At 31.7% G+C, this 18,306-nt stretch overlaps 2 protein-coding genes across 2 annotated transcripts; one reads left to right on the forward strand and one right to left on the reverse strand.

Annotated features, from left to right (window-relative positions):
* The first annotated feature begins 281 nt into the window (after positions 1–281).
* On the forward strand, positions 282–7,479 carry LOC137807779 (probable serine/threonine-protein kinase PBL3). Its single transcript, XM_068608565.1, has 6 exons — positions 282–608; positions 1,478–1,821; positions 1,902–2,037; positions 2,256–2,392; positions 2,656–2,779; positions 6,839–7,479. The coding sequence occupies exons 1-6, from the start codon at positions 545–547 to the stop codon at positions 7,261–7,263; spliced, it is 1,230 nt and encodes a 409-aa protein (XP_068464666.1). The 5' UTR covers positions 282–544; the 3' UTR covers positions 7,264–7,479.
* Positions 7,480–7,690: 211 nt separating this feature from the next.
* On the reverse strand, positions 7,691–9,666 carry LOC137807780 (uncharacterized). The gene is made up of 5 exons (XM_068608566.1): positions 9,468–9,666; positions 9,319–9,368; positions 8,705–8,828; positions 8,511–8,609; positions 7,691–8,408 (listed from the first exon to the last, which is right to left on the reverse strand). Exons 1-5 carry the CDS (start codon positions 9,637–9,639, stop codon positions 7,789–7,791), a joined length of 1,065 nt encoding a protein of 354 aa, XP_068464667.1. The 5' UTR covers positions 9,640–9,666; the 3' UTR covers positions 7,691–7,788.
* Positions 9,667–18,306: the final 8,640 nt, after the last annotated feature.

The raw sequence follows: 18,306 nt of genomic DNA on the forward strand, positions 1-18,306 counted from the left end.
GACGCAATGGGATTTGTCCATATATCACGATGCATTTATAATACTTGTTTTTTCTTCCTTTTTTTTATGCGTTAGACTGATTAATATTTTTTTAGCTAAACAGACAAAATAACTACCCCTCTATTTTTTTCACATCCCACCATTTGACCTTTGCAATGACTTCAAATTACCACGAAAAGCCTTAAAGATGCCGTGAGTTACAAAAAACTAGTGAGGGCATTTACGGAATAAAGTAGTTCGATTGTCGAGGATGTTTGTTCTGGTGGCAACCTGTAAAAGTAACATAACAATAAAGTTGCGTGTCTTTAGTTATCTGTATTTCCAAACGTTTATATATGTAAAAGCAAGAAACTCAAGAACATAATCTGGTTCTTTGTTTTTCATGTTCTTCTCTGGAAACACGGGAGAAGAACAAGAAACAAGAGAACCACGAAGCATTTCGAGATTGTCATAGATATCACGTTGCATGGCGAGAATAAAGCTGGATTGATTCGTCTTTTTTATTCTTTCTTGGGTTTTTAGAAAGGGTTAATTATTTCCTCTGATGGGAAATTGCTGTGGAACTCGGGTCAAGATTGATGCCAATTTGAATCCCCACCCATATCCTGGTAGCATTTTTTCTGTCAACTTGTCGTTTTTCCACAATTTCGTACGTAACTTACATCATGCTTCCGTAGTTGCAGGTGGAAATAGAGATTTTTTCTATTTTTCATAATTAATTTCTATTAATTGTCACTGTTTCGGGAGCGTAGGGGTACGTTTTCTTTTGGTTTCTGGTATAATGTCTTGATGGATTTTTGAAAAAAACAGAAAATGGTTGTGCATTTGCTAATTCTGCTTTGTTGTTGTTCATCGTGATCATGCATGAAAGATTTCTTTTAAATGACGCTTCCCGTGAAATAGAATATACATATAATTAGATTGTGTCCCATGCATTGTCATGTCGAGGAAGATTAACTTTTACAATAACTACTTAAACGAAGATTTCTAATAGGTTTAAACAAATTATGTAAACTTATTTACTATAAGCAAATTAAGCACATTTAATATATATGTGTGTGTGTTTTTTTAGGAAGGAAAGTGTCTAGGCTGGGCTAACTAGTGATGCTGATATTGGGAAAGAAAGAACACTTATCCCTTCTCCCCTTTTGTTCATTTGATGCTTAAAACTTTCTTTGGAGACTCTTGAGAACATGTGAAGAAAACTTTTTCATAAATAATCCATGTGATTTGAAGAAACTAATAAAAAATAACTTTCATAAATTAACCTACACATAGATTAATTTTAGTTTATAAACAATGTGATTTTATTTATTTTTTCTCCTAAAGATATTTATGAAAAAGTTTTTTCCTAATAAACCGTAATTCTTTCTTTGATCCTAATTTTCTATGCAGATGTTTTTTTTCCCAAGAAAATACTGTTTTTTCTGCTACAAAAAAATTGTTATCTTTCACTAAGATGAAAATTAATTTTCAGATGTTACCGAAGTTGACAATAGAAGCACCCATTTGTTAGTTCATTCAAATCCAAACGGGTATGGATACATTGATGAAGGTAAACCTGAGATTCTCCCTACTCCAAGATCTGAAGGGGACATACTTTCATCCCCACATTTAAAGCCCTTCACATTATATGATCTTAAGAAGGCGACAAGAAATTTTCAGGCTCAGAATCTAATTGGAGAAGGAGGATTTGGAAATGTTTATAAGGGGAGGATTAATGGTAGTAAATCCCTCGGGGGTACGATTTCTGGATCTGGAACAGATGTAGCAGTGAAGAAGCTTAGGCCTGAAGGCTTTCAAGGGCACAAGGAGTGGCTGGTAGGTTACTTCCATAGGCCTTTAGTCCTTCTGCTTTTCTTTTATATGAATCAGTCCATAATACTTCTCTTTGTTTGCAGTCCGAAGTCAATTATCTTGGCCAACTTCACCATCAGAATCTTGTCGAACTTATTGGATACTGCCTGGAAGGAGATAACCGACTTCTAGTGTATAAGTACATGCCCAACGGAAGCTTGGAAGATCATATATTTCGCAGTATGTTTTTTTTTTTTTCTATCAGCATATTTCGCAGTATGTGGATGCCTTTAGTAGCTTAAGTTTCAGAAAATAGACCATTTCAAACTTGATTGTGCTATGATTTAACATTTTTGTAAATCAAGAAATCCAATATATATGTTTGGTATCTCCAAAGGTTTCTTTGAACTGTGCCACTGTTGCACTTTGATCAACCACGAAGTGTTAATTAATTGCAGAGGGCGCACAACCACTTCCCTGGGCAACAAGAATCAAGATTGCTACGGGTGCTGCTCGTGGTCTCTCCTTCCTACATGACTCTAAGCAACAAATTATCTACCGTGATTTCAAGGCTTCTAATATTTTGTTAGATTCGGTACGTTGGTTAAACACTTGCATTGCCATGTTAATATATTGCACATTTTGGGAAAATGCTTGCAAATAATGTATCAGTTGGTGGTACCTTTCCTTTAGCTATCTTTATTTCCTATCTGTTCTATTGTTTTCCCTGCTTTCTTTTTTCTGGGAATTTTAAATAAAATGTGTCCCTAAATTTAACACACTCGTCCAATTTGAAATGCTGATTGAAAGTATCATAGTAGTAATTTATTTTAACTTTAAAACGTTGTACAAATTCAGGAATTTAATGCAAAACTCTCAGACTTTGGATTGGCCAAAGCAGGGCCCACTGGTGATCATTCTTATGTTTCCACTCAAGTTCTGGGCACTCACGGCTATGCTGCTCCTGAATATATTGCTACAGGTTTGTGTTTTGCTTAAATCTGTTTTTGGCTCATAAACACTCTGATGTTCATCTTCCTCATTTTTAATGCTTTTACATTTTTTTATGTTGGATTTTTTATATAACTCAAGCTTGTAATTCATCTAAGTGATGGATGAATCTCTAAGGTGAATGGTAATGAAAGACCAACCAACTTAAAATGAAATTGTGAACACTTCAAGAAAAAAAAAAGTTTTAAAGAATTTAATATATCATTAGAAATTAATTTAATTAAAAAAAGTTAAATATACCATTAGAAATTAATTTAATTAACAAAAGTTTTTTAAATTTTCAAAAGTTATTCTAAAAAATCAACAAAATGATAAAGTTTTTTTTTAACTTTCGTTAAATTTCAAAAATTTATTTTAAAATCTCAACAAAATAACAAAAGTTTTTTTAACTTTTGTTAAATTTCAAAGGTTTATTTTAAAATCTCAGCAAAATAACGAATGTTTTTTTAACCTTCGTTAACTTTCAAAGATTTATTCTAAAACCTCAATAAAATAACAGAAGTTTTTTTAACCTTGGTTAAATTCTAAAAATTTATTGTACCTCAATAAAACATTCCAAATTTTTCAAACTTCAATAAATAAATATAATTAAATCTATTTATAAATAAATAATTAAAAACTACATAGTTTTAATATATTTTATAACTAAATTCTCTAAAATTTTGAAAGTGTAACTTTACATTATAAATAAGTTTTCTAAAATTTCAAAAATTTACTTTAAAAACTCAGCAAAATGACATTGGATAATAAGTATTTCAACAACTAATCTTGGATAATAAGTATTTCAACAGGATTTGCATTTTTTTTTATTGATGGTAGTTGGTTTATATAATTCCAAGTTTTTTTTGTTACGAGCTCATACTTTAAAAAACTTGACTATTGTTTTAGCTTTTTGATGTACGTATATTTTATGTACAATTTTAGTTTTAGTTATAATTATTAATATTTAATTCTCATAATTTTGAAGTATTTTAAATTAAGGTCTTTATTTTAAAATGCATCTAATAATTAATTTATTGTGAAAGTGACAAGTAATAAAGTTAATTTCTCTTTTAATATGTTTTTGCAATCTTTAGCCAAGAACACACATGGCTTTGAATCCAACATCTCATAGATAATGCAATTATTTATGATATATAAAGTAGTGATAAACACCAATTGTTGTCGAGTTAGGTAATAGTGGCTTGTGACCCAAGTTGGGGTGGTAAGGTGATGGAAGAAGCAATATTGGAGTAAGAATAAGATAATGTCTTATTTAGTGTTTCTTCTCCTTAGATATAAGTGTGGTTGAATTGTGATTCTAGGACTGTTGTTGTTAGCCATTGAGCCTGTGCCGAAGAATAGTGTGTCTATGGTGGAAGAGAGAATCAGGAGGATTGTTGGAGATGGTGGAAATGAGGTTGAAGGTTATTTCAAACGGCAAGTCATTTTACGAAAATATTAAAACTCATGGTATTTTACGGAGGTTCTTAAACCCATGGTATTTTACACAGGTTTTGAAACCCATGGTATTTTACAAAGGTTCTTAAACCCATGGTATTTAAGGGGTTTTGAAAGACTTTTTCTAAGGTTTAAAAAAAATCTTGGGGAACACATTCCCCATAGATGGTTTAGTGGGGGAAACTGCAACCCTGGGTAAATGACTTAATAGAAGTTTAAACCTTGTATAATGTAAAAATAAACTCCTGCTAAAACCATTTTTTCTTAAAGTATCTATAATATATGAGAAATTTCCAACAATTGAATTAATGTGATTGGTGATGATAAAAAGTATTTAAATAGTGATATTCTCCATGGATAATTTATGAACCATAATCAACGTTCTACTTTCTCATTTAGGAAGACTAAGATGTTTAGATTTGGAGTCTAGTTATCAACTTAGGTGTAATTTGGAGAGGAAGGTGATCAAACCTATAAAAGTTTTGAATGTGTTGATCTCATTTACTAAGTTATTACTACAACCGAAGAGATGGAATTTTCAAAGCCTAAAAGCTTTAGAGAGGCAATAGGAGGTGTAGGTAGTGTTTCATTGAAGAAGAGATTGAATATTTGAAGAGAAACTACACAAAGACACTTGTGGATCTGTCAAAAAATCAGGTGGTTGAATGCAAGTGAGTATTGAAGAAAAGGAAGGAATATCAAATTTGGAGAAAGAAACAAGGTCAGATTGGTGACAAAAGATGTTACATAATTGGAGGGGATATACTAAAATGAAATCTTCTCTCCTATTGTAAAACATTATTTGATAAGGATTTTGATGTTAATTAATAACCAATACAATTTAGTGTTGGAACAATTGGACATTGAAACAACTTTTTTGCATGGAAACTTGGAGGAGACCTTCTATATGCAACAACCTGAGGGGTTTGTTGAAGATCAATGAAAGGTGTGTCTCTTGTGAAAATCATTGTATAACTTCGAACAAGTACAAGAGATTTAATGATTTCCTAAAATAGACATAGTTCCATAGAATAAATTATGATAGTTGCATTTACATATTGAAAAAAGAAATGAGTGTCCTGTTCTTGAAGATGAGATAAAAGAGCTCAAATAAAAATTAAGCTTAGAGTTTGACAAGAAAAATCTTAGTTGCACTAAGTGAATACTTGGGATGGATATATAAAGGGATCAAATGGTTGGGGTGTTGGTCTATGTTAGCAGGGATATTTGAAGAATGTTGTTAGGAGGTTTAGGTTGTATGAATCTAAACTTGTAGGTACATTTTTGGGTCATCACAAGCTCCTGATTACTCAAGCTCCTAGCTTTGAGAAAGAAATGAGGAAAATGAAGACTATTCCATGTTCTAATGAAGTAAGGACCATCATATATAGGATAATGTGGGACACATCGAATCTGGCACATGTTGTTTGTGTGGTTAGCAAGTTCATGGCTGATCTAGGACGTGTTAATTAAGAGACTTTGAGGTGGGTGTTGTGATATTTGAATGGAACAATATCATATGGATTGATGTATAGACGATCTACCTATAATGGAAAATCTATAGACGGTTTGTAATGCAGACTATGTAGAGAATGTTCGACACCAAAAAGTTGATTTTTTAATATGTTTTCACATTGTTTGGAACTACAACTTGTTGGAAAGCTATTCAAATTGAGTATATTGCACTCAGGGTGAAGGAAACTCTGTGGTTGAAGGGGATGATAGGAGGACTAGGTATTGTGCAGGATTATGTGACTATTCGTTGTGATAGTTGAAGTGTCATACATCTAGTTGATCATCGCATATATCATGAGAGAACAAAAAACATTGATGTTAGACTGTACTAGATGTTGTTGAGTCTGTGGAAGTAAGATTGTAAAGGTAGTTTCGGAGAAAAATTCTACAAATATGTTTACAAAATTTTTACCAAAATCAAGATTTAAACATTGCTTAAAACGAATTAATTTTTTCGTTTGAAGTTAAAAATGAATTCTTCCATGATTTGAGATCTAGGTAAGGAATTGTGATACATGAACTCTATATCATGACAGTCTAATAAAAAATATAAAAGATTGTCAATTAGAGAATGTTTAATAGTATAAAGTTTAATTAAATTGTCTAGTGTTTACTACTTCTATAGGATGATATTTTATCTTAAGTATCTATGCTATATAATTGTATTATAATACAGTTGTCTATATATAATAAAGAACTATACTATATACATTGTATTATAATAGAGTTGTTTTCTTTCGTTCTTTGTATCTTTCTTGTCATTGTTAATTGAAAACCTAACATTTACAATTATTCACCATGCACCATCATTTTTAGGTTTCTTAATGTATACTCCAAGCATCCTGATAACTTTCAAAAGAGTTCTATGTATCTCTGTATTACTCTAGTTTGCATTACTCTATGTATCTGCTAACTACCCCTTTATGAAGTAATTGTTCCCTTTCTTCATATACCACTATTAAGTGAGTTCTAATCCTTTCCTGAGATATTGATATACTATTTTACGCATTGGTTGGAATGGTTTAGTGTTTCTCATTGAGATATCTTAGCAACGATGTGTTTTTTCTTTGATCAGGTCGGTTGACAGCAAGGTGTGATGTCTATAGCTTTGGGGTTGTGCTATTGGAACTACTATCAGGGCGCCATGCTATTGATAACACAAAATCTGGAGTGGAACATAATCTGGTAGAATGGGCAAGACCCTATTTGGGTGATAGAAGGAAGTTGTTCCGGATTATGGATACCAAGTTAGAAGGGCAATACCCGCAGAGGGCAGCTTATACAGTTGCAATAATTGCTTTACAATGTATTTGTGATGCCAAGACTAGACCACAAATGTCAGAGATTTTATCTGCCTTGGAACACCTTCCAGCCATTAGACACTCACCAAGCCCATGTAGAGAAGACAAACCCATACAGAGTCCTGTCAGAGAGGCTCTAAGTCCTGCAGTGAATTTCCCTATGAGAAATAATCATCCTCAACAAAATACAGACTTCTGAAATTCCCAAGTGAGAAATAACTTGGTGTATTTCTCTTCAAGCTAGATTCTCGTTTCATGGGTCGTGTTAGGTGATAGCCCCCATGAGAGGGGTTAGTGAACTGCTACTTTACCTATAGGTACAAAACCCTTATTCCCAATCAGGGGAATCACTTGGCTCCTTCCATCATATATGACAACATTCTCGCAACGAGATTTCAGTTTAGTTGCATGTAAATGTTTCTTGGTTTATTTTCTAAAATATTTCTCATATTTCCGCATAAAATGACACAGGAAAAATATTCTTCCGTATCACATTCAGCTTTCAAAGACCATCACCGTAACATAAAAATGAAGCAAAAAGATTGAAACTTGAACCGTAGGCAACATTTCTTGAAATGTAATCAAATTAACATAAATGTATAACAGGAAGCAAACTCGAAAGAAAATAAGTGAAACCATATAAATTTATTATTTGCATAAGGTAAAGTAAATGCATTGCATTGCAGCTTAATTGGTACAACTATTTGTAAATTCTGAAATCCATTTAGTGAGCTGTGAATCTGTAAACCATGATGTGCTCGTAAGTCTCCCCAGGCTTCACAATCTGTGTTGGAAAGTAAGGGTGATTCACTGAATCTGGGAAACCCTGTGTCTCCAAGGCAATGGCAGCAAACTTGTGGTATATAGCCCCATCCTTGCCTTTGGTAGCATTCAACTGGCCACTAGTATAGAACTGCACACCAAGTTGGTTTGACCACAGCTCCATTTTCCTCCCAGAGACAGGGTCTCTAACTACCGCAACCTTGCTTAAGTGATTTTGGAAACTTTTGTCCAGGACATAGTTCATATCATATAGATCTGGAAGCTCGTGAATGTAGGTTGCAACTTTTTTTGGTTCAAGGAAATCATATGGTGTGCCCTTTACGGATATGATTTCGCCAGTGGGAATGAGAAGCTTGTCCACTGCTGTGATGTGTGAACCAAAGATCTGAACAATGTGAGAAAGAATGTCACCACTGTTGTGGCCCCCAAGGTTCCAGTAAGTATGCTGCGCAAGATTCACTGGTGTGGCTTTGTCCACTGGCTTGGCAATCATTTTCACAGCCAGTTCGTGTGCTCCAATCAGCATGTAAGTTACTTTGACCTTTAGTTTTCCAGGAAAGCCTACCAAATTTAAGCCAAAATATGTTACAATGTGTTATAATTTTTTTAAGAATTTGTAAGTTTCAAAAATATTCTACTATACACCCGAATTACATACTATACCTTGTTCATTTTCATAACTGTTGTAGGTAAATGTTATATGACTGTGTTTCTTGTGAGATTCCACCGACCATACAACGTCACTGAAACCTCTTGAGCCACCTGATATTCATAAGAGCAAGTGGTTCAATAGTTATTAGCAATTTAGTAAAAAATATCAGAAAGTTGAATTTTCAAGTATTGATATTTATATATACCATGAAGTGTGTTCCCGTGATCATTTGCGGGTAACTGGTAGGTTTTGCCATCCAAAGTGAATTTAGCTCCTGCAATCCTATTTGCCACTCGTCCAATAAGGGCACCGAAGTAACTTTTGTCATTCTACAACAAATTTCAACACCGTAAGTTTGAGAAATCTCACTGTAATAAATAATATTTTCTGATGATAGTCCTATAGTAAACAAATAACCACATTATTTTAGATTTTGAGTATACTTTGTAGAGTATAATGCTGGTGTACAATAGTTGGTAGGGTTATTTCATTTGGAGATAAACTTCTCAACAACAACAAAAAATACCAATCAAGTTTAACACAAAATGTAGATACGACTGCCACAACTTTTTTTTAATCAGATCTTAAAACAGTTTAAAACTATTGTATTGATCAGACACTATATAGAGAACAAAACAATGAATAAACTAAAAGATTGAACCACAGAGGGCAAGGATAAGGGACAAAATCACAAAGAAAGCTTGCATCTTTATTCATGTTTAACGAGGGTACCTCTTAACTGAGAACCAGACTCTCTTTTTTTTATATATTTTTTTTCTTTTTCAATTAGCTAATTGGAGCAGAATTAATGAATAGTACCTCGTAAGAATCAATGGAATCATATCCAAGAACAATATCAGCTGGTTTCCCTGTGAATAAAATCAGAAAAAATGTGACATGTGATTGTGTAACAGAGAATGAAAGCAATAATCAATAATTAAGAATGTTGGGGAGAAGAGAAAACAAACCGTGTTTATCAGGGGTTGTAAGAGAGATTATTGTAGCACCATAATTTGTCAAATTCAGCTTGAAATCTCCTCTCTCCAGTTCATAAAACTCAATTTTCCTATGATGGTCACGTGCCTGAGCAAGGAGCAGAAGCCCCAACAGAAAACATAACAACAACACTATCTTAGTCATGTTTCAGTGAATCTCTACTATTGTTCTGTAAATTATGACCCCTTCACTCAGTATTTATATAGAGGGAGTCAAACAAATTAAAAATTTCAATTAAAAAACAAGATAAGTATAAAGTTTACTTTAAGAATATTAATTATTAATTATTTAGCTTTAAATTTCGATTCAGATATAAATTCTGTTAACAATGAGTTTTTAATGGTTCAGTTTCTCAGAATTTTATACTGACTCATATCATAATCTTACCAGATCTCCTTTCACTTAATTTTTAAAAAGTGTCAATTAATAGGAATAAATTAATTTAATTATTAATTTTATATTTTAAAATTGCCTTTAATATAAATTCGAGGGAAACAGATTTTTTTTTTCCAAATATGATTACTATTAACATATTTGTTAATGATAAAAAATAAATATTTAAAATTTTTCCTTTTATCTTTACAAGGTTAGAATTTAAAAAGTTAAATACATTAATACTATATTTTAAATAATGGGCCTTGTATGGATTAGTTTAAATTATTCCTTTTATAATTATATATATATATATGTTTTTTAAAATTGAATTTTTATTGAATACTTATATATACATATATATCATATATATTTCATAATAAATATGAAATTGATTTTTCTAAAATAAAATAAAATATTTTATAAATTGGTAAATTTTTAAATAATATTTACTATATAAATATTTTTTATAAATAATATTTATAAAATATATAAAGAGATTCTTCCTTTAATATACATATTTATATTTTTATGATGTCTTTAATTATATTTTAAAAAAAATAAAAATAAACTATTTAAATACTAAAAGTAACTTCATGCTCTAACAAAACAACAAATTTGTTCCAAAATAGTATTTGATAATATAATTTTTAAAAACTAATGAGATATTTTTCTTAATTATCTTTTTATAATCAAATATGTTATCGTAATTTTGTATGGATATTGATTTATTGGTAACGTACCCTAAAAATATTATGAGTTTAAAAAAATTATCAATATTTATCAAATGTGTTATTGTAATGGTAAGGACAGAGAAAAATAGTCTTAGAGTAGAAATTTAGTTATTCAGATTTCATTGTAAAAAGAACTGTCATCTCTCTAAAGACTCCTTTTTCCTTTCCTCTGCCTTCTCTCTAAAATCCCGACCTCCTCGCTCATCTGTTTGACGATCGGAGTCCACCATTGGACTCTTGGCAACGAGATCTACAAGATTGACCGATCAGAATCTTTCATAGAGTATGTTCATTTTTGTTCCCTTTTTCCTTTCCTCTCCCTTCTCTCTTAGATTCTGACCTCCTCTTTCATCAGTTTGATGATCAGAGTCTGCCATTGGACTCCTGACAGTGAACTCTACAAGTTTGACCGATCAAAATCTTAGATAGAGTAAGTTCATTCTTGGCTCTTTTTCCTTTGAGTTAGTTTTGATCTGATTGGGTTGCCTTTTAATTTAGGTTTGCATGTGAGGTTTTTTTCTTCAGAATTAGTCTCTATTAGCTCAGGATCTTAGTGATGTAGTTAGATTTGTGATCAGGACTCTGTGGTGCAGGTTAGGGTATCCTTAAGCTTTTGGTGGGTTTGGAGCTCTTAGTGAGCATATGCTAAAGTCCAGGTAAGGGAAGCTAGTTTAAAATCTTCAATAGAATCCTAGATTAGAAGATTTGAATGTGAGTGTGACATGGTCACCAATTCCAAATTTTGTTGCAAGATTTCTTGTTTTGAGTAGATTGTAGTTTGATTGAAATTGAAAGTGTTGTGATTGAGAATTGGTTGTTTGATTTAAATGGTTTTGGAATTAGAAATTATATATATATATATATATATATGTATAAATGGACATAATAGCTCAATGATTCAATGAGAGTGATTGTATCATGTTGAACAGGAACTGTCAATGCAACGTGTAGATTTATAATTTATGAATTGAATGAGATATTGATTTATAATCTAATAGGCATATTAAGTTATGCAGAATTTTTCTGCATATTTCGCTCAAGCTAGCGAATTCTAGCTCAAGCTAAAATTCTGGATGTGAAATGCATGAGAAAGGATGAATTTATGTGGATGTTTAAAGTCGTATTTGTGTTATAAGTTTTAAAAATACCTAGCTTACCCTTTGTTTTGTTTTGTGGTTGTTTTTCTTTGATCTGTGATGATCGTGTATTTTACACGGGAGCAGATGATGTTACAGGTGATAAAGTTTCTCGGTGAGAAGATGGATGAGGAAAAATGTTTTTTTTTTTTTTGAAATTTTTGTTTTAAATTTTATGTAAATGTGTCAAGTCTTATGAAGAGAGAGATAATTTGAAACATTATAATAATGAAATTTTAGATATATTTGTATTATGTTTATATATTTATTTTAATATTTCATACAGATTATGGTTATAGATATGGAAAAATATAGGGATGTTACATTTGGTATCAGAGCAGGATGACCTGAGGGTAGTGAGTTCATTGTGTTTCTTCTGCTTATAAATAATTATTGGAGTCTTAATTAAAGCTATAGTGAAAGGTTTTCAAATATTTTTTTAAAAAGGTTTTTGAAATCTTGTTTGTGCTCTAGTAAATGTGTGTTCTAAATGAAAATTTTAGTATTAAGAATGAAAGGATCTTGATAAAGTAGTGAGGGTGCACACTCATAACTGAATCAAGATGATTCTCTATCTTAATTCTAAAAGTTTGATGTTTAGCATATATTAAATTTTTGTGTGATTCATTTTATTTTATTAAGTGTTTTTGTATTTGATTGAAAGTTGTCTTTTAGATTAACAGTTTTACATCAATAATTATTTTGGTATAATACTTTATATTATAAGTATTATGAATTTGTTGATAAACTCAAATTCTAGATGATTTTGAGATTGCTTGCCTTTGTAAGATCTAAATGTTGTCTTCTAAATAAATTGATTCTTTATGAATTACATTTTATAGGAATAGGAATAGAAATAGAAAACAATAGTTCCAAAAATCCCTAGAAAGTAAAAATGGATAGTTACCCTATAAGTGTAGAGCAAGTGCAAGTTAGATTTAGTTGTGTCAAGGTTTAGTTTTAGATACATATAAGTATAAGTTATGAAGAGTAAATAAGCAGTATGTTGAAGGTTTAAAGATTTAAGCACGCGTTTCCATGGGAAGTACCCGAGTTAAGTTCCAAGATGAAGTATGAATTTTATTTGATTTGAAGCTTGGAAGATGTTAGTGTTGATAACACAACATAAGATAGCTCTAGCTGAACAACAAAGCTTAAAAGAAAATTTGATTATGGAGAAAGAAGTTTACAAGTTGATTATATCATTTTGAGAAGTATCAATGATATTGAGAAAGAAGAAAGGTGAGATATCTTAATTGTGTTTAGATTATAGTTAGACAAAGAAAATTGTTGAAAAGGAGCAGACAGAGAAATTACTTGGAAAAAAAAATTCATGCAGAATGGATGTTGTTTAGTTGATATGGATTTGAAAGCAATGTGTGATTTGGAATCGACACACTAGCTTATGCCAAGTATGTAGGAGATGAATTGGATATTATTCCAGGAATGGATAATCATATTTTCAAAGGTTGTGCTCAATGAAAGATAGTATTTCCAAATTCCAATGAGTTAGAATCTATGTCTACTCAACAAGTGTGGTCTGAACTGAAGAAAAGATCAAGTTGTTTTATAATTTTTGCTCAGATGGGAGTTAAGAATGAAGATGAGATGAGTAGTATACATGTGGTGAAGGAATTCGTGGAAGTATTTCCAAAAAGAAATACCTGGATTAACTCTAAAGAGAGAAGTAGAATGTTACATTGATTTGGTACCTGGAGTTGGGCCAATGTCAATCGGACCTTATAGAATGACTCCAACTGAGTTGACTAAATTGAAGAAACAAGTAGAAGAGTTGTTAGAGAAGTGGTTAATCTGGCTCAATATATTTTCATGGGGTTTCCACTATTGTTAGTTAAAAAGAAAGATGGAGGGTCTCAGTTGTGTGTGAACTACAAGCAATTGAATAAGTTGATCATCAAGGACAAGTATCCTCTACCCAGAATTGATGATGTGATGGATCAGTTACATGGAGCCACAGTTCTCAAAGTTTGGTATGAGATTTGGATAGCACAAGATTTTGGTAAAGGCTGAAGATGTGCAGAAGACAACCTTTAGGTTTCGATATGAACTTTATGAGTATGTATTATCAGCTCAGGGGTCTCAGTGGATCCAGCGATGTGAGCAGAGTTTCATAAAGCTGAAGAAAAGGTTGACAAGTGTTCTAGTGTTGGTGATTCCTGATACAGGAAAAAAAAACCTTTTGAGGTTTAGTATGATGCTTCACATCAGAGATTGAATTGTGTCTTAATACAAGAGAAGATAGGAGTTGCATATGTTTCAATGAAACTCAAAGTTCATGAGAGAAATTATTCTACTTATGACTTAGAGTTGCCAGTGGTGGTGTTTGCTTTGAAGATTTGAAGACATTATTTATATGAAGCTCAATTTCAGATGTTCAGTGAATACTTGTTGGATCAGAAAGAGTTGAACATGAGGTAGAGAAAATGGGTGGAGTTTATGAAAGATTATGATTTCCAGCTTATGTACTATCCAAGGAAGACTAATGTAGTTGCATATACTCTTTGAAGAAAGTCAGCACAAGTGTTAGCACAATTCCATGTTAATCATATTAGTTGTAGTATATATCAAACTAAGGACTTTGTGATGGGAGAAGATGAGATATTGAGATTCAAAGGCAAAGATTGCATATCTACCAATGAAGAACTAAAGAGAATGATTCTAGAATAGGGTTATGAGGGTTATATAAGTTTACGTCCCAATATGAATAAGATGTACCAAAATTTGAAGGAATCCTTTTGGTGATCAGACATGAGAAAAGAAATAGCTTAGTATGTTGTGACAAGTTTGACATCTCAGAAGGCAAAGGTATAACATTAGAGACCTAGTGGTTGTTGCAGTAGTTGGATATTCTCGAGTAAAAATGGGATAGCATTGTTATGGATTTTATTACCTATATGCTGAGAATAGTAAGAGACCTTGATGCAGTCCGGGTGATAGATGATCGACTAACAAAGAGCGCTCATTTTTCTTCCAGTTAATTTGAGAATAATATAGCCAAGTTGGCACAGTTGTACATCAGGGGGATTATGAAATTTCATGGAGCGCCTTTGAATATTGTTTCTGATAGAGATGTCAGATTTACTTCATACTTTTGGAAAATTCTACAAGATTCTTTGGGTCTAGATTGAGAATGAGCTCTGCATATCATCCTCAAACAAATGAGTAGTTTGAGAGAACGATCTAGTCCTTAAAAGATTTGTGAGGACATATGTGTTGGATCATCTGAGAAGTTGGAATGAGTTGTTGCCTTTGATGGAGTTTGTATGGGAGGAAGTGCAAAACTCTTTTATGTTGGTATCAGAATGGTGAGATAGTATTGGTTGGGCTAAAGTTAATTCAACATATCACTGAGAAGGTGGAACAGATACAAAACAAAATGAAAATTTCTCATAATAGGCAAAAATCATATGCAAATCAGAGGAAGAAACCTTTGGAGTTTATGGTTGGAGACCATGTGTTTTTTTTAGTATCACTTACCAAGAGTGTAAGGAAGAGCTATCAAGAAGAAGTTATTCCTGAAGTTTGTTGAACCCTATCAAATCCTAAATCTGCATAATGTCTTTCATGTGTCTCAACTAAGCAAAGTATATCCAAGAATCTAGTCATGCATTGGAAATGCATAATGTGCAAATCAAGGATTACACGTCTTTTAAAGTAAAAATTAGTTTAGATTGAAGACCATCAGTATGGTGAAGGTAGTGTGGGTTGATAGGTTTGCTGATTCATCTTAAGAAATAGAAGAAACCATGAGAGAAACCTATCCATGTCCTTTTATAGCAAGTCAATTTTCGAGGACGAAAATTTTTCTTGTTGGGGAGAATGTAAGGACCGAGAAAAATAGTCTTAGAGTAGAAATGGAACAATTAAAATGACACCTAAATATTTTATTATTAAAGTGAAAAGGCTATATAAATAGAAATTTAGTTATTCAGGTTTCATTTTAAAAAGAACCATCATCTCTCTAAAACCTCCTTTTTCCTTTCCTCTGCCTTCTCTCTAAAATTCTGACCTCCTCGCTCATCTGTTTGACGATCGGAGTCCACCATTGGACTCCTGGCAACAGGAAATACAAGATTGACCGATCAGAATCTTTCATAAAGTATGTTCATTTTTGTTCCCTTTTTCCTTTCCTCTCCCTTCTCTCTTAGATTCTGACCTCCTCTTTCATCAGTTTGATGATCAGAGTCTGCCATTGGACTCCTGACAGTGAACTCTACAAGTTTGACCGATCAAAATCTTAGATAGAGTAAGTTCATTCTTGGCTCTTTTTCCTTTGAGTTAGTTTTGATCTGGTTGGGTTGCCTTTTAATTTAAGTTTGCATGTGAGGTTTTTTTCTTCAGAATTAGTCTTTATTAGCTCAGGGTCTTAGTGATGTAGTTAGATTTGTGATCAGGACTCTGTGGTGCAGGTTAGGGTATCCTTAAGCTTTTGGTGGGTTTGGAGCTCTTAGTGAGCATCTGCTAAAGTCCAGGTAAGGGAAGCTAGTTTAAAATCTTCAATAGAATCCTAGGTTAGAAGATTTGAATGTGAGTGTGACATGGTCACCAATTCCAAATTTTGTTGCAAGATTTCTTGTTTTGAGTAGATTGTAGTTTGATTGAAATTGAAAGTGTTGTGATTGAGAATTGGTTGTTTGATTTAAATGGTTTTGGAATTAGAAATTATATATATATATATATATATATAAATGGACATAATAGCTCAATGATTCAATGAGAGTGATTGTATCATGTTGAACAGGAACTGTCAATGCAACGTGTAGATTTATAATTTATGAATTGAATGAGATATTGATTTATAATCTAATAGGTATACTAAGTTATGCAGAATTTTTCTGCATATTTCGCTCAAGCTAGCGAATTATAGCTCAAGCTAAAATTTTGGATGCTCTCTGGAGGATTCTAGCTCAAGCTAGCGAATTTTAGCTCAAGCTAAAATTTTGGGTGTTCTCTGGAGGATTTTAGCCCAAGCTAGCGAATTCTAGCTCAAGCTAAACTTTTGGGTGCTCTCTGGAGGATTTTAGCCCAAGCTAGCGAATTTTAGCTCAAGCTAAAATTCTGGGTGCTCTCTTGGTGGATTTTAGCTTAAACTAGCGAATTCTAGCTCAAGCTAATGTCTAAAATAATAATAATAATAAATAATAAAAATATTAAACTAATTTTTATTTGCTTTTAAAAGATTTATTTATTTATTTCTATATAGTTTTTCTTATAAAGTATGTAAACTTTTATTTCATGTATAGTTAATTGAAAATCTCTTTAATTAGACATTTATATGATTAGTCAATTAATTGTTGTGTATTTTGGAAATTCTAAACATTGGTATGATTTGATTGTTTGATGGTGGATATTATGAGGTTCAAAATATGAATTTTAATCAAGACATAGTATTTTCAGGAAAGAAAATACCGTGTTAAGATTGTTTAGGATGTGCATTGACTAGAGATTCGTCTAGAAGGACATATCCTGACTCTACTGAGATAATGAAATCATATAGATGAAGTAATTCAGGTGGTGAGAGTCGAAGGAGGTTCATATGAATGGGTAAGTTGTTTGAAAGATAACTAACTTGACCTGTTATATGAGTTAACCCTGTCATACTAGAAGAGAGATGATATTGAGATTAATTATGCGCATTACTGTGTAGGTTTCACAGTGATGTAGTATGACAGGTGCAGATCTCTGAGTCTAAGTCAACGCACGAGTCTTCCGGAAGTAGAGTCAACTGTCTATGTGTTATGAGTCAGTGGAAGTCTGTCGTGAGAAAGATGAATACTGAAATTGTTGATAGACACTTAATGGTTATGTGAAATGCATGAGAAAGGATGAATTTATGTGGATGTTTAAAGTCGTATTTGTGTTATAAGTTTTAAAAATACCTAGCTTACCCTTTGTTTTGTTTTGTGGTTGTTTTTATTTGATCTGTGATGATCGTGTATTTTACACGGGAGCAGATGATGTTGCAGGTGATAAAGTTTCTCGGTGAGAAGATGGATGAGGAAAAATGTTTTTTTTTTCTTTTGAAATTTTGTTTTAAATTTTATGTAAATGTTTCAAGTCTTATGAAGAGAGAGAGAATTTGAAACATTATAATAATGAAATTTTAGATATATTTGTATTATGTTTATATATTTATTTTAATATTTCATATAGATTATGGTTATAGATATGGGAAAATATAGGAATGCTATAGTAACTATTTTTTTAAATGGAAAATAATTATCATAAATATTATAATTATTTATTTTTAAAATTAAATATAAGATTTTCATTTAAAAATTCATATTTCAAAATAACAATGGATAAAAAATACTTTAAATTTAAAATAATTTACAATTTCTATCAAAACGCAAAAATAGTTGGAAATTATTAATTTAAATATTAAAATTATAAATCCACATCTTAACTAAATTATGATGAATGATGTATATCTTTATATGTTATTTATTCAGTTATTATTATATAGGTTATTTATTCAGTTATTATTAGATAGGTTATTTATTCAGTTATTATTAGATAGGTTATTTAGCTCTCAATTAGTTATTAGT

Source organism: Phaseolus vulgaris, chromosome 3, assembly GCF_000499845.2.
Source record: "Phaseolus vulgaris cultivar G19833 chromosome 3, P. vulgaris v2.0, whole genome shotgun sequence".
Lineage (NCBI taxonomy): Eukaryota > Viridiplantae > Streptophyta > Magnoliopsida > Fabales > Fabaceae > Phaseolus > Phaseolus vulgaris.